Genomic DNA, 15477 nt, shown 5'->3' with positions numbered 1-15477 from the left:
ATTATTATTATTTAATTGTATTTATTTATTTATTTGCAGGTATGCGTATTTGTTTAGTTTATCTATTTATAAATATAAATATTGTTGCATGCTTGCACCTTTGTCTATTTTTATGAATGTATTATTTCGACAGGGTTTGCACATTTGTCTTATTTATATTTGTATTAATTTACGATTCTATTCTTTTTTGTTTATTTATGAATACAATTATTTTACTCAATACATTATCTCTTTTACTCATTTGTTTATTTAATCGTTTATTTGGGGATTTGTTTTTATTTTATGTTTATTAATTTCTAGTTTGTTTATTAATTTATTGATTTACATGCTTGCACATTTGTTTATTTTTATGAATTTATTATTTCGACAGAGTTTGCACATTTGTCTTATTTATATCACTGTTTTATTTTTGTTTATTTATTAATACATTTATTTGTGTACTTGCACATTTGTTTAATTTACTCATTTGTTTATTTATTAATTTAATTATGTATTTTCATGTAGGCTACCTTTGGCGGGGCTATTTAGGCATTTGTTTTTATTTTATGTTTATTAATTAGCGATTTTCTAATTTACTTATTTACAGGTTTGCATCTTTATTTATTTTATTCATTTTTGGCAGCCATTGTTTATTTGTTTAAATTAATTATTTACCTGTATAGGCTATTTAATTTTTGTATTATGTTTGGCAGAAATTGCATTTTATTTGTATTTCGTTTTTGCGCGTTTACTTTTATTATATTTTTATTCACTTTTATGTAAAACCCTTTGCTGAGGCAATGTTTTAGCACTTTGTCTAATAAAATAAATAAATAAAAAAGAAAATAAATCCTTGTTGGCGTGCATCTGCGCTCCTCCGCCCGTGCGTCCGGTGCGCATCACTCACGCCCTCCCGCGCCGTACACAGCGCGTGCGCTCCGGTGTTTGATTCCGCCGTTCTCCTCGCGAACATGGCGGCGCCTGCGCTCTCCAGCCGGGCTGGTTCAGCCGCAAACAGCCCCACCGCCACCCCGAACCCCGCCAAACCCGTCCCGCAGCCGCCCGAGCTGGACTTCAGGTCCGGTACCAGAATAGAGGAGCTCAACCGGCTGATCGCCGAGTTCAGCAAGCACGAGCAACGGGAGTATGACGACCAGCGCGCGCTCGAGATCCACACGGCCAAGGACTTCATCTTCTCCATGCTCGGTGAGAAAGAGATCCGTTGCCGAATCACGGATATACACATATGCATCTGAACGGGAACCCGCGGGTTTGCATCTGTTTATCTTTGTGTAACGCGCTTTAGTGTGTGTTGGGCAGTGGATGTGTGTGTGTGTGTGTGTGTGTGTGTGTGTTTGCAGCCTCAACATGTTTGCATGTTATTATGCATATTCTTTATTTATATGACCTGTCAAAATCGGGTCATCTGCCTGCTGTTAAAGGAACAGGCCAGCCAAAAATGACAGTACCTCACCTTCTGTGGAGAGACAGCCAAGTCACATTCTGTTGCAATATTGTCCTGTTTGACACTGTGAAGCTGCTTCGAAACAATCCTCATTGTAAAAGCGCTTTATAAATAAAGTTGATTGATGAATTAAGAGCAAAGGGAGATGTTTAGCACCATCTCCAAGCTCCTCTTACTCCATGCATTGAAAGTGAAAGTTCAGCGGTGGATAACAACAGTAAAAATAACATTTTCATTTTTTGGGGGGTAAACTGTTTCTTATTAAAAATAATAAATGCATACAATTCCAATCAAATGCAATGTCTGCCAAATATAATATAAATGAATCAATAAAAAAAATTACCTAAAAATATGCAAACCTGCTAAAATTGAATAAATTAAACGTTTTAATATTTTTGCATTTAGCAGACACTTTTATCCAAAGGCACAATATGTAAGATTTTTGGATTAAAATATCCAAAAGCCATGAAAACAGTGTAATATATGTTGTTGACTTCTGTACTTTATCCCAGAAGTTTCCAAAGATGTTTAAATCGAGAGAAATCAGTGATTTTAGCCAGGACACGGACTGTGTGTCGCCTATCATTGACATCATACCCGCGTTACTTTCGATTTCCGAGAGAAATCATGGCAGCACTAGTGCCGCTTTAATATCTGATGTGTTTTATTAGACACTGTTTGGATTAGGGCTGGGCGATATGGAGCAAAAAATATATCTCGATATACAATATCTCAATATCTTTACAGGAAAAATAACCCCCCAAAAATTACAGCAAAAACAAATATGCCAAAGTCTTTTTTTTTTTTTATTGAAGTGCAAAGAGGTGGCACTGGCAGCACAAAGTGCTTTTGACAAAAAAACTCCCTGATTACATAAAAAAAAAAAATTTAACTGTAAAATAAAATAAATAATACATATAGCCTTCTTTTCATTCATTTCATGCTTTCAAAAGACTCACTTTTTTACACTTAAAGGGGGGGGGGAGGGGGTGAAATGCTGTTTGATGCATACTGAGCTCTTCACACTGTTAAAGACTTGTTTCAAAAACTAATGTTGGACATTTGATGGAGTATTTCTGTGTTAAAAATACTCCTTCCGGTTTCTCACAAGTTTCGGAGAGTTTTTTTCGAGTATGGGTCGGCTTGACGTCGATCGAGCGGAAGGTCCTTGTATGGGCCGTACGGGCTCTTCTCCCGGTAGGGTGCGCGCGCGTGACTAGAGCGAGAGAGGAAATGCACGCCCATAAACACTCTCAGCTGCAGATCCAGTCGTCCGTGAACACTTCTGTCGTTATAGTCCGCGCCGCCACGTTTAATGAGACAACACACGAGGGGAGGGGTAACAAAAGCAAGGAGACGGGAGGCGCGCGAGCACAGCACAGAGAAGGCAAAACAAACAAAGAGGCGGAATCAGAATTAAATAAAAACAATATATCAATATATACAATATGTCAAAATCCATATCGAGTTTAAAAAATATCTCGATATATTTTAAATATCGAGATATCGCCCACCCCTAGTTTGGATCATTAATGGACAGAAACTAACGATTGTTCACCAGAGGCCTGTTGCATGAAGCTATCTGAACAAACTCCAGATAAGACCTTTCAGACCTCCGTTCATCTTCACACACAGTTTAAGATATTTTATATTTAGTCCGAGAGCGTATGCAAGTGTATGCACACTATACTGTCCATGTCCAGAAAGGGAATAAAAACATCATCACAGTAGTCCATATGAGACATCAGTGGGTTAATTAGAGTCTCTTGAAGCATCGGAAATACATTTGGGTCCAAAAATAACACACACTACGACTTTATTCAGAATGTAAATGGTTATGAATTTAAATTAATATGCAATATTCAAACCAGAGCAGCAGGGATAAGTAGTGCCAAAGTAGTAACGGGACATAAAAGCTGCACTTATTTCAGAGTTAAATTCTCCGAGACGGAGAACAGAAGGGATGCAGAAGAGCGGCGAGCCGTCCAGGAGCCCCGGAGCCATGCAGTGAGGCGGAGCTGAACTTCTGCTGGCTGTGCGCTGACTCTCCGTCTCATGCATGTTTACTCAGCCGTGCGCTCGCATACATAAACCGCTGGAGAAAGATCTGTGGAAAGAATGAAATCAAAACTGACAGTGTGCACTTTTTTTTTTTTAAAGTGTTCATGACATGAGAAGTCAAATTTGCCTTCATCTTTTGACATATAGAGGTCTTTGTGCCATTAAAACATCCTGCAAGTTTCAGAGCTTAAAGCGTCCTCATTATAAGCAAAGCAAGGCAGAAACCAACGTTTTTTTATGTGTGTGTGTGTGTGTGTGGGGGGGGGGTATTGGACTTATTGGTTTATTTAAAAGAATAAAAGGGATTTAAGGAAATAAAGAAAATAAATAAGAACGGTAAAAGTTACAAAAAAACTTTTATTGTTGTTATGAAGTTAACTATTTGCACTTTTTTTATGCGTGCACACTCTTATTTTCATCTGCCTAATATGTACAAACGCAAAACGTCGCGTCAAATTCAGTTACAATTTACATAGTCATATTTTCAATTCAAAATGGTGAAATTTCATAAAGTAGTTTGCATCACTTGATATTAATGTTGGTGGCTGAACATTTTTATCGTAAAATAGTTGTCATACATTAAAGGGGTACTTCAGCGCTGGGAAGATGAATCTGTATTTAAACTGGGTCATCAATGTAGTATAAATGTGAAATTATTTGTGAATTTGGTGCTTTCTAGACTGAGAAAAGACAGAAAATGTATTTTTGTCTCATGGGGATGAAAGACTACAATTCCCAGAATGCTTCGCTGCCCTGTGAGGCCATTCCCAAAGCCACCGCTACTGGATTACTGTGACTGAGTTAGAGAAGACGCTACAATTAAAAACTGAACGTGTGTGTTCAATATAATGAGTGAGTCGCCGCGCGAGTCTCACAGCACTGAGCTCTGACTGCAGGAGTGAGATAAATGAGCTGATGAGCTCTCGCGATGAGAGCTGAGGTAATCGCCACTACACTCACGGCATACATTCACAACGCGAGTTCAGTCTGGCGCGTTTCAGTTCATGCCTTTGCAAGCTTAACTTTCATAGAAATTAATTTGAGAAGTTAAAAGACTTACACTGCTCTCCATAGCTCCGTTTAAATGAGTGCCTGTAGCTGAGCTGAGCTGTGAGTGTGATCTCCATCCCTCATGAGCGGGTTCAAAACATGCGGAAATGGCTCCCTCTGCTGGCTGTAGTCTTTAGCCTTTGGCCAAACCAGAAATAAAATGCATAAATCTCTTGTCTCAGGGGGATATGAGGGGGGAAAGCACATTTATTTGAATATACTCCAGGGTTTCTACTGATACAAGGCCATATGCTAATCGCTGAAGTAACCCTTTAAATGTCTAGCTACTTGTATCTATGATGCACTCTTTCACTGCAATAACTAAAGTGTTGTGTTGTAATTTGCACTTTTAGTAAGCTCCGCCTTCTTTGATTTGATTGGCCATTTCACTCATTCTAATTATTCATGGGGAATTGTCCCCATCAATGTCTTTAGTGGTTATGGCCCTGAAACGAAGCATTTATCATTTATGTAACCAACCTCCAAAAACGGATCGTTTAAATATTCTGGGATCTGTGACATCACATGGGTAAATAAATTTGCATATGCCCGCCTCCAGAGCAAGACACAGACGAATAATTATACATCATCGCATCATAGGCCCCGCCCACTGGTGTTCAGTCGCATAACGTCTGACATTTGCCTACACCAGATTGCTCGCGTCAAAAGCAAACAGACGCCATTATAATGCCTGATGCTGTCTACACTGATACAGTATGTGCGTTCAGTTTCTGACATTGCCGACAACAGGACAAATGGAAGAGTGAAAGAACATTCGCTTTAATGCGTCTAGTTTAAAAGGCACATTTGCGTCTTCCTTACAGACTTCAGAAGATCCCAGCGGCGGAAACAAGTGAATGATTTATTTTAATGGTGTCACGGATCGTGTCAGAGGATTATATGTTTGTTCGGAGCATTTTATTTTGTCAGCGATTCACAGTTTAATGAAGGGCTCTCAAAGAAACTTTAGTTGACAGATGAAGCAGCGACTGTATTGGATCTGACAGCAGCTGCATCACAAATCATAAGTGAATGATTTCATAATGCTTTGTCTGTAAATGATGGTTTTCTATGGATAATGTTTTACACTAGTTAGTGGGCTAGTGAGTTCCCTATGCCATGATGTTAGCCAATCAAACAGTGGTCGCTTACTGACAAGCGTGCTTTTTTTCCTCTCCGTTTTTTGCAATTTAGCTAGTTATGTAACTAGCATAAACGTAGCCAAATAAAGTTAGGCTAGAAATAAATAACATAGAATAAAGTGTATTTTGCCACTTTATAGTCACATATCAAACTAAAAGATATAATACGGATATTACAGATATAATAGTTGAAATCACTTGTCTAAGGAATCATACTGATGTAACTTATATAAACAAAAATAAATCACGTTAGAGGGTTGCAGGATTTAGTTACTGTGGACTTGTATAACGTGTCTGCTGTAATTATAACACAAGCACACAAGGAAACTTACACTCATTGGTGGGTTCATAATGTTATTGCGGATGATGTCTGCACCGGCTGTCGGCGGGACGGGATGATGAAAGCGGGAGATAGTCGGTTCAGCCCCATTCACCAGTAACAGCGGATTATCAGTGAATCCCAGTTGTCTCCGACGAAAGTTTATAAAACTATCCTGTGTAAAATGATCACTACAGAGGCGGTTGTTGGTGGTGATCCTCAGCTCTCCATCAAAGTGGCTCTTCATAAAATGAATCCACCTCATCTTGATATGATCGTTTTTCGGAAATTTAAATAAGGACACCGAACTGTTTTATAAGTGACGACATCCAGGTAACGAATTTCCGCGATGAAGGCATAGCTAGCTAGCAAACTGTAGGCTATAGTAACTCATAGTACTCGCGATTGAGCAGCAAACTGATGCGAATGTGCTCTAGTTATGAGCCCCAGTGCGTCATCGACAGTAGGGGCGGGGCCAGGATAAGAGGCTTCAGTGTGTCATCGAGCCACCATTTTAGCTCCGCCTAGAAAATCCGGAGCACAGCAATGGTGAAAAACTGTTTAACGGTCTAACTCCACAATTTAGTACTACACAGTTTACAGTCTTTGCAATATGTTTTAGCAATACATTTCTAACATGTGTTTAGAATGTTTTCATAGAATTGCCTTTACAGGGACTTTAAAGGGATAGTTCACTTTAAAATGAAAATTCTGTCATCCTTCATTCCCCCTCAAGTTGTTTCAAACCTGTATGAGTTTCTTTCTTCAGCTGAACACAAGGACAGATATTTTGAAGAATGTCAGTAACCAAGCAGTTAACTGGAGCGATTGACTTCCATAGTATTTTTTTTTCCTACTGTTGAAGTCAATGGCTCCAGTTAACTGAAGAAAGACAGGTTTGAAACAACTTGAGGGAGAGTAAAGGATGACAGAATTTTCATTTTAAAGTGAACTATCCCTTTAAGGGAGCCTCGCCTTAAAAACAGATAATTTCAGACAAAGGGTTGAAAATATTTTTTCCACATATGCCTATAAACTTTATTAAAATTGTGAACCTTTAGGAACATCTATGTTTTTCTGCTCCAAGTTTACTTGTCGCTTTTATTTTGTATAGTTGTTATAGTTTTAGCGCCACCTAGGGGCAATTCTCTAGAAAAATAAGTGACCACATTTCACCAGTCAGCATCACCTCAATCTTTGGATGTCATGTTTGTAAAAGCATCATCTGTAAGTTAATTCTTCATTATATAATGCTTGATAATACATATTTGCGATACGTTTGTTTAAGGCTTTGAGTTAATGCGTTTTTTGTGATAGCCTTTAGCTATTAGCTTAGCCTTTGTCTGATATAGCACTCAGTGTGTTGATTTCAGTCTACTTTGGTAAAATAACTACTCTATATGCGTGAATATCTGTATTTGTTACTGTTTTCTTGGTCATCTGATGATCCCATGTATGTAACTTGATTACATTGAATTTATTTGGGACATTTACAGATAAGAGTTTCAGAACTACATGAATCTTCTTTAGTCATTGGATAATTGTTCTAATATTGTTTATTTGCTGTTTATTTACAGTTTTACTCCTTATTCATAATGTACTTGGCATCTTATTAAACGACAAAGACTAAGATGAATCCTGACTCGTCTGTACTTTATGGATGGAGTTTGGCTGGCTGTTAAATGGCATCTGTACATGCAAGGAGAACAGCACACATGTCATGACCCCTTCAAATCACATTTGCGTTTTGAGCTGAGTTTACTGCACTTGTTTTGGTAGTCGTGATCAAATTAGAGAGATGTTGAATGTGTATTGAATGTTGATCTCGCTGACTGTGGCCTCACTGGAGGAGTGTGACAGATGTGCAGGGACCAAAAAAAACCACACTCATGCAGAGTCACTAACTTGTTTTTGTTTTTCTGAGATTCTCTAGAGTTGCTTCTGCTGCTGCCGGCAGATTTTAATACCCGCGAGTCACTCGCTGGCACATGAGGTTGAGCTCAGGTGTGACGTCACCTGACACCGGGGATTATTTTCTTTAGGAGTCTGTTTCTAGCAGCTAGTCGGGAATGGTCATTGTGTTTGTGTAGGAGTAGTTTTTATGGACACTATTGTGTTTACTCTATTGCTCGAAGAACCTTTTTTATTATGCTTGCTTAATTTTGAAGTTTGTTCCATTAGGTAACGCCCTTCATTCCCTCTAATGCGGCACTCACGTCTCGTCAGAATTAATGTAATTGCAATATAACAACCTTTTACAGCACAGAAACTAGCTTTCAACACATTTGTAATCGTTGCATTCATTTAAATTTGATTGATTTAATTAAATATACGTATTTTGTTGTTTATATTAGTAGTGCATAAAACCACAGATTGAACACAAATTTAATTCACCTACAAAACTAAGAAACTAAGAAAGCACCCAGGTAATATCAGCTATAATGCAATCATAATTTAAACATTTCCATATGACATCACAATGAAGCGGGAGAAGGAAAGGTTTCCATCAAATTTCCAACTATTTTAGAAACTATTTCTAACATTGGTTCTCATTCACTAAGCATGCGTACACACAGATGTGTGTGTGTGAAAGGTGTGTACAAACTCAAACGACTCACCAAAACTGTATCTGTATAACAGGTGTTTATTGTGAGAGTGGCACACTTAGTATTACTCGAGGATCCGGCAAAAGCACGTCAAGTTTGTCGAAAGGCTGTAAGGAAAGCGTGTGTGGAGAACCCTTATTTGGAGATGGTTTAGGTGTGTTTTATGCAAATGACTAACCTCATGCACGCGGCCACTCATTTAGAATTGGCTACTCCAAATTCACTAACATCAGAACGAGGTTAAGAACAAATGAATGTGCGAACGAACATCTTGTGAATGAGGCAGAGATTTTTTGTTAGAAGTTCTCTTGTGCGTACAAATACGAACTTATCTACGTAATTATTAATAAACACTCATGTTTGCCTGTACAATTTGACAATCAGAAAAACGAATGACAAAACTGCCCTGTCCCAAATGGCACACTTCATGTGCACTTGCGGTCTGTTAAGACTGGACGGCATCCCAATTGTCATTTTAGGTTTCAGAAGGGTGCTTTTCGGTCAATATTCTCCCTTTCTGCGCACTTTTGCCGGGCAAGTGAGCTTTGCAGCTGACTTTCACCGGACAGGCCCTGTCCTAAATAGCACCGTAAACACTCGCAAACTTCCTACAAGTATGCTCTTTCATGACGTAAAGCCACTTTGACTGTCAGGAAAAAGTCTTCTGCGGAAATCGCACTAGTGAGGATTAGTGAGTGTTCTACCGAAGAAACAAACACACCTACATGTTGGATGCCCTGGGGGTCAGCAGATAAACATCACATTTTCATTTTTGGGTGATCTATCCCTTTAATTCCATTAGACAGTAGGTTGTCCCATATTGGTTTCAGAAGGGTGCTCGCGACCACTTTGCAATCGGAAGCGAGGTCCACAGCAGACTTCTACCCAGCGTTACGTCAAGAAAGTGCAGATTCATTGGAAGTCTGCAAGTGTTTAGGGTGCCATTAAATTGAGACAGGGCCAAAGACAATGGCTGTGTCCGAAACCTGGAAAATGCCGCCTTCGGAGGATACATTTCAAGGCAGGAAGGTATTAAGGCATGTCCGAATCTAATGTTAGCTTTACTTCCTGTCTCCTGAAAGACCTTCATCTGATCGATTTTTGAAGGGAGCATACATGTATCCTTGGCTGTTCATTCTGTGACAGTTGAGCTGGGGGGAAAAGATGGCGTCCAAAAATTGCGTTTGCTAGTCAGTTTGTGTGTAAATGTATGTTTTTTTACCAATATTTTCCACTTCTGATGTCATTTCTAGCGAGAAATTACTAATGTAGTAATTAAATATGTGTTTAGTTCTCACCAAAGCTCGCTCTATTTTGCTGTAGATCATTAAACTGTTACACTGCCTTTGAAGTCTGTCCGAAATCAGTTTCGTGAGGTGCTTTCGTGCACAAAACACTGCCTTGCAAGCCATTGTCTGATAAGGCAACGATTCAGTGTGTGCGTTTACATGCACACCAGTAAGCTAATAACTCACAAATTTCAGCTTATTGAAATAATCAGTTTTCCCGTTTACATGCAAACCAGTAAACTCACAATGCAAGTGAACCGCGTTTACATGACTTTATTAATAAACCAGTTATTTCCTTGTAGTGACGTCAAAAATAATAATGTCCGTATCTGACTCTGAGTTTTCCTAATGTTACGTCAGTTGTGATGTTAATAAAGCACGTCAGCGGGAGATTTACGGCTCATATTCTCCCTCACGCAGTTCCAGACGCAGCGTTTTGACTGAACCTCTTCTACTTCTGCTGCGTGAGATGAGAACACATCTTTACAATTCTCTGGGTCTTAAAAGAGTCTGTGTTTGTGATAGATGTCCTTATTTCATGTAAAAAGCTAGCTCGCTCTGTCTGGGTGCATTTAAATCTGTTTGTGTTTTTGTCACCTATCACACATGCGCACTTCAATAAGCCGACAGAAAGCAGGTTAATGCGTTTACATGCAGCGTGAAGTCGAGGTAAAAGGCAAAAAACGACCTGTCCCGACCGGTTTATGCTTACGCCGTTTATGACCTTACTCCGATAAAAGAAAACGGGTTACCGTGTTTACATGACCATGTTCACTGTCGGCTTATTAGGCATAATCGGCTTAAGAACGTGCATGTAAACGCACCCAATGAGTCAGCTACCTAAGGCCCCGTTCACACTGCAAGTCTTAATGCTCAATTCTGATTTTTTGCTCAGATCTGATTTTTTGTTTGGCTGTAAAACATTACCTTTTAAAATGTGGCCTATATCTGATTCCAGTGTGAACTGTTTGAGGTTTCAAACTAACCCGCATGTGCAAAAAAGAACTATCAATGACACAGCACGATGTTGCACCAAAGCTCAGGAGGTCATGGAGGAAGTAAGCATTTTTGCTTTTATTTAAAAATGTTTGCGTAATGGAAGCCATAACAGTAATGAGCAGGTGCTGAAGAGGAGAAGAACGAAAATAAAGAGAGCAAAATTGGTTATTTTGGCCTTTTGTCTCTATTCTTTTGTGTCCCTGTTCTTTCATTTTGTGTGCTTTTTATTTTTTTTTACGGAGGGGTTACGGTAGGATCCTTCTAGTTTAGCTTGAATTAAAGTACCTCCCCATATACTAATTAGGTCTAACACATCACTCACCCTCCATTGACTCGCTTTTAATGTTACTGTCTGTGTCTGTTGTGTCTAGGGCTTAATCGCCGGCACATAGTTGTGACAAATGTCGGCATAGATTGGCGTAAAAGTCGCATCAAATCCGCCTTGGTTCTTCACTCTGCGGCCGCATTGAAAAAATCAGATCTGGGTCTGATTCAGGACCATATATGTATGTGGTCTAAATCCGATTTGAAAAAATCAGATCTGGGCTAGATTTGAGTGTTCACACTACCTCTGAAGAAGTCTGACCTGGTCACTTGACCCTAAAAAAATCAGATTGGGGCCACTTTTGCCTGCAGTGTGAACCGTGCTTAAGTTTTTGGACCCATCCCTTATTTGTCCCTCTCTAATGATGTAATTTCCTGTTTTCAGGCATGGTGCAGAAGTTGGACCAGAAGCTTCCGGTTGCCAATGAGTACCTGCTGTTGTCCGGCGGGGTGAGGGAGGGCGTGGTTGACATGGATCTGGACGAATTGACGGTGTACGCGAGGGGAGCGGATTACGACATGGACTTCACGCTGCTGGTTCCCGCGCTCAAACTCCACGACCGAAACCAGCCGGTCACGTTGGACATGCGTCACTCGGCACTCTGCCACTCCTGGCTCAGCCTGCGACTGTTTGACGAGGGAACCATCAACAAGTGGAAGGACTGTTGCACCGTAGTCGACCACGTTAATGGCGCAACCAACTTCTTTTTCTCACCCACACTGGTGGCCGATTGGTTCTACGAGTCCATTAGTATGGTTTTGGCGGAGATTCAGAAGAAGCCGCAGCGTGGCGTTCCACGGGTCGAGAAAGTTGAACGTAACTCTACGGTTATCTCCATCATTTTGGGCGTCGGAGGCAGCCGGATGTTGTATGACGTTGTTCCAGTGGTGTCGTTCAAGGGTTGGCCCGCGGTCGCCCAAAGTTGGCTGATGGAAAACCATTTTTGGGATGGGAAAATCACAGAGGAGGAAGTGATTAGTGGGTTTTATTTGCTGCCTGCGTGCTCCTCTACAGGCCAGAAGGAAAACGAATGGCGTTTGTCATTTGCGCGCAGCGAGGTGCAGCTGAAGAAGTGCATCTCTGCGAGTCTGATGCAGGCGTACCAGGCTTGCAAAGCTCTGATTATTAAGCTGCTGTCCCGACCCAAAGCCATCAGCCCGTATCACCTGCGTTCGCTTATGCTTTGGGCCTGCGATCGCCTGCCGCACACGTACTTGGCGCAGGAAGACTATGCCGCGCACTTCCTTCTGGGTTTGATCGACGACTTGCAGCATTGCTTGGTGAATAAGACCTGCCCTAATTACTTCATCCCGCAATGCAACATGCTAGAGCACCTCAGCGACGACACGGCCATGCTGCACGCGCGCAAGCTGACATCCGTACGCTCCGACCCAGTGGAGCACTTGCGGAGCGCAATCGAGCATGCAAAAGCTGCCTCGCGGCTCACGCTTGAGCTTCAGTGGCGCGGTGGAAGCTCAAACCTGCCGTCGCCGCTCGCAGACCCGGGTGCCGATCAGCAACCGGACGACCGACTTGCGAAGAAACTTCAACAATTGGTCACTGAGAATCCTGGGAAGTCCATCTCCGTCTTCATCAACCCGGACGACGTCACTCGACCTCACTTTCGCATAGATGATAAATTCTTCTAAAGCCACGCCCCCTGATCTGATTGGCTTCTGACTGTCATGCAGCCTCACTTTCACATTGATGATAAATTCTTCTGAAGCCACGCCTCCTGATTTGATTGGAATGCTAACTGCAGATGACCTTACTTTCATATTAGTGAGATTCTACTGAAGCCACGCCCCCTGAGATCTGATTGGCTTCTGACTGTCATGCAGCCTCACTTTCATATTGATGATTTCTTCTGTAGCCACGCCCCCTGATCTGATTGGTTTCTGACTGTCATGCAGCCTCACTTTCACATTGATGATAAATTCTTCTAAAGCCACGCCCCCTGATCTGATTGGCTTCTGACTGTCATGCAGCCTCACTTTCACATTGATGATAAATTCTTCTAAAGCCACGCCCCCTGATCTGATTGGCTTCTGACTGTCATGCAGCCTCACTTTCACATTGATGATAAATTCTTCTGAAGCCACGCCTCCTGATTTGATTGGAATGCTAACTGCAGATGACCTTACTTTCATATTAGTGAGATTCTACTGAAGCCACGCCCCCTGAGATCTGATTGGCTTCTGACTGTCATGCAGCCTCACTTTCATATTGATGATGATTTTTTTTCTGTAGCCACGCCCCCTGATCTGATTGGTTTCTGACTGTCATGCAGCCTCACTTTCACATTGATGATAAATTCTTCTAAAGCCACACCTACTGATCTGATTGGGGGCTGACTGCAGATGACCTCTCTTTTGTACTGGTGGCATTCTTCTAAAGCCACGCCCACTAATCTGATTGGGTGCTGACTGCAGACAACGTGACTCCACCTTACCCTTGCATAGATGATAAATTCTTCTGAAGCCACGCCCACTGATCTGATTGGCTGCTGACTGCAGACGACCTCACTTTTGCTTTTGTGACATTCTTCTGAAGCCACACCCCTTAATCTGATTGGCTGCTGACTGCAAGTGACATCACTTTCACATTGGGTACAAATAATTCTGAAGCCACGCCCTCAAATCTGATTGGGCAATGACTACAGAGGATGCCAAACAACCCCACTCTTGCATCGATGACAAATTCATATAAAGCCACACCCCTTGATCTGATTGGATGCTGACTGCTTTGTTCTGTTTTTAATGAGTTCCGGAAGCTTTGCACAGCGCTGGAGATGTTAAACGCTTCAGACTCTGAATATGATGTTAAAAATGGACATGATCCTGTTTCACTGCTGCCAGTTGAAGTCGTGTTCACATATCTGTTCCTCCGCATTAGAGAGAGAGAGAGAGAGAGAGAGAGAGAGAGAGAGAGAGATTTATGGAAGGATGTGGGGGGAGGACGGTTTGTGCATGGCTCATGTGGAAAACAGGAAACCCATAACTCCACTCAGAAGTGCAATTAGACTAAATGTGTTTATACGCTTTACTTGTAAGTACACTGTAACGTTATACTGTAAACACACTATTTTACACACACACACACACACACACTGGCTGAACTTTTACTCTCTCAAACTGCACACTAGGACTCCAAAAATACCCAGAAACACTCCCTGTGATGATGGATGTTTGTTTCTTTTTATAACAAAATCTCTTTGCACGCTCAGAAAAAAAGGTACAAAAGCTGTCACCAAGGGTGGCGCCTTTTCAAAAGGGACACTTTTGTTCATTTTAGGTACTAATATGTACACTTTATGTACAAATATGTACCTTTAAGGTACCAAAATGCACCATTTAGATACAAAAGTGTACCTTTTGAAAAAGTACCACCTTTAGTGACCGCTTTTGTACCTTTTTATCTGAAAGTGTGGGTGAATCTCATGAAAACATGTCCAGGGAACATTTTACAACCCCCAAAATAAAAGTATTTATATTTTGGATATATTTTAGACGACACTTTAACACATTTTAAAGCTTTTTTATTTAATTTTTATTCGATTTTCATTACTGTAATACAAAAATCTTGATGATATGCTTTAAATTGGTTTCATGAGATTCACCTCGTGGAAGCAGAATACTTTATTTGTTTGTGTTTTTATATACACATGCTGCTAAACATGATAGGTTTATTAATAATTTTTGTTTTTGTAATAATTTGAGTATATTTTGATCATTGTGTTGTAACTGTGTATATACTGCTGTAATTAACCCCGCCCACTTCTCCCAGTTAGACCAATCTGACGGGCCGATTATCAGCATCAGCCAATCATGTGATGTGACTCGTTTAAATATTGGCACATGCATATCTTTGGTAGGAGGGCCCAATCATAACAGACCAAATGTGAATCTTCAAGCTCTACAGGGACCAATCGTAATGCCTTATCACTGAAATCAACCAATGGGGTGTTTTTATTCCGATTAAGGGGATCCTAAAGACTCTTTTTCAACCCTGACTGTGTGTTTCTCTTTATATCTGAATCAGAACATATCAGAACAAAACACAACATGTTGATTTATTTTAGCTGTCGTCATTAGACTGATGTCAGTTGTACGTACGTGTTATTTAGACTTCTGCTCGGTAAATATGCCAACGGGTTTATGGACACCTCAGCAAAAATAAAAATATCGGCTCTGGATCAGTGTTGCATTGCATTTTAAACTTGTGTTTGCTAAATAAAGCTGT

The 15477-nt window shown here is 40.7% G+C and overlaps 1 protein-coding gene and 1 long non-coding RNA gene across 2 annotated transcripts in view; one reads left to right on the top strand and one right to left on the bottom strand.

Moving 5' to 3' along the window:
• Positions 1-15477, bottom strand: part of LOC137084870 (uncharacterized) — a 104946-nt gene that overhangs the window by 67082 nt on the left and 22387 nt on the right. The gene's annotated exons all lie outside the window — the stretch shown is intronic.
• LOC137084866 (nucleotidyltransferase MB21D2) lies at positions 936-13179 on the top strand. The gene is made up of 2 exons (XM_067451394.1): positions 936-1185; positions 11620-13179. Exons 1-2 carry the CDS (start codon positions 951-953, stop codon positions 12882-12884), a joined length of 1500 nt encoding a protein of 499 aa, XP_067307495.1. The 5' UTR covers positions 936-950; the 3' UTR covers positions 12885-13179.

The sequence above is a fragment of the Pseudorasbora parva genome, chromosome 8 (assembly GCF_024679245.1).
Source record: "Pseudorasbora parva isolate DD20220531a chromosome 8, ASM2467924v1, whole genome shotgun sequence".
NCBI lineage: Eukaryota > Metazoa > Chordata > Actinopteri > Cypriniformes > Gobionidae > Pseudorasbora > Pseudorasbora parva.
The sequence above is the reverse complement of the archived record's forward strand: the minus strand, read 5'-3'. Positions and strand labels throughout refer to the sequence as shown.

Coding starts and splice junctions, on each gene's coding strand:
- LOC137084866 (XM_067451394.1), top strand. CDS start 951: ATGGCGGCGCCTGCGCTCTCCAGCCGGGCTGGTTCAGCCGCAAACAGC. Junction 1,186..11,619: donor CTTCATCTTCTCCATGCTCG/GTGAGAAAGAGA, acceptor TCCTGTTTTCAG/GCATGGTGCAGAAGTTGGAC.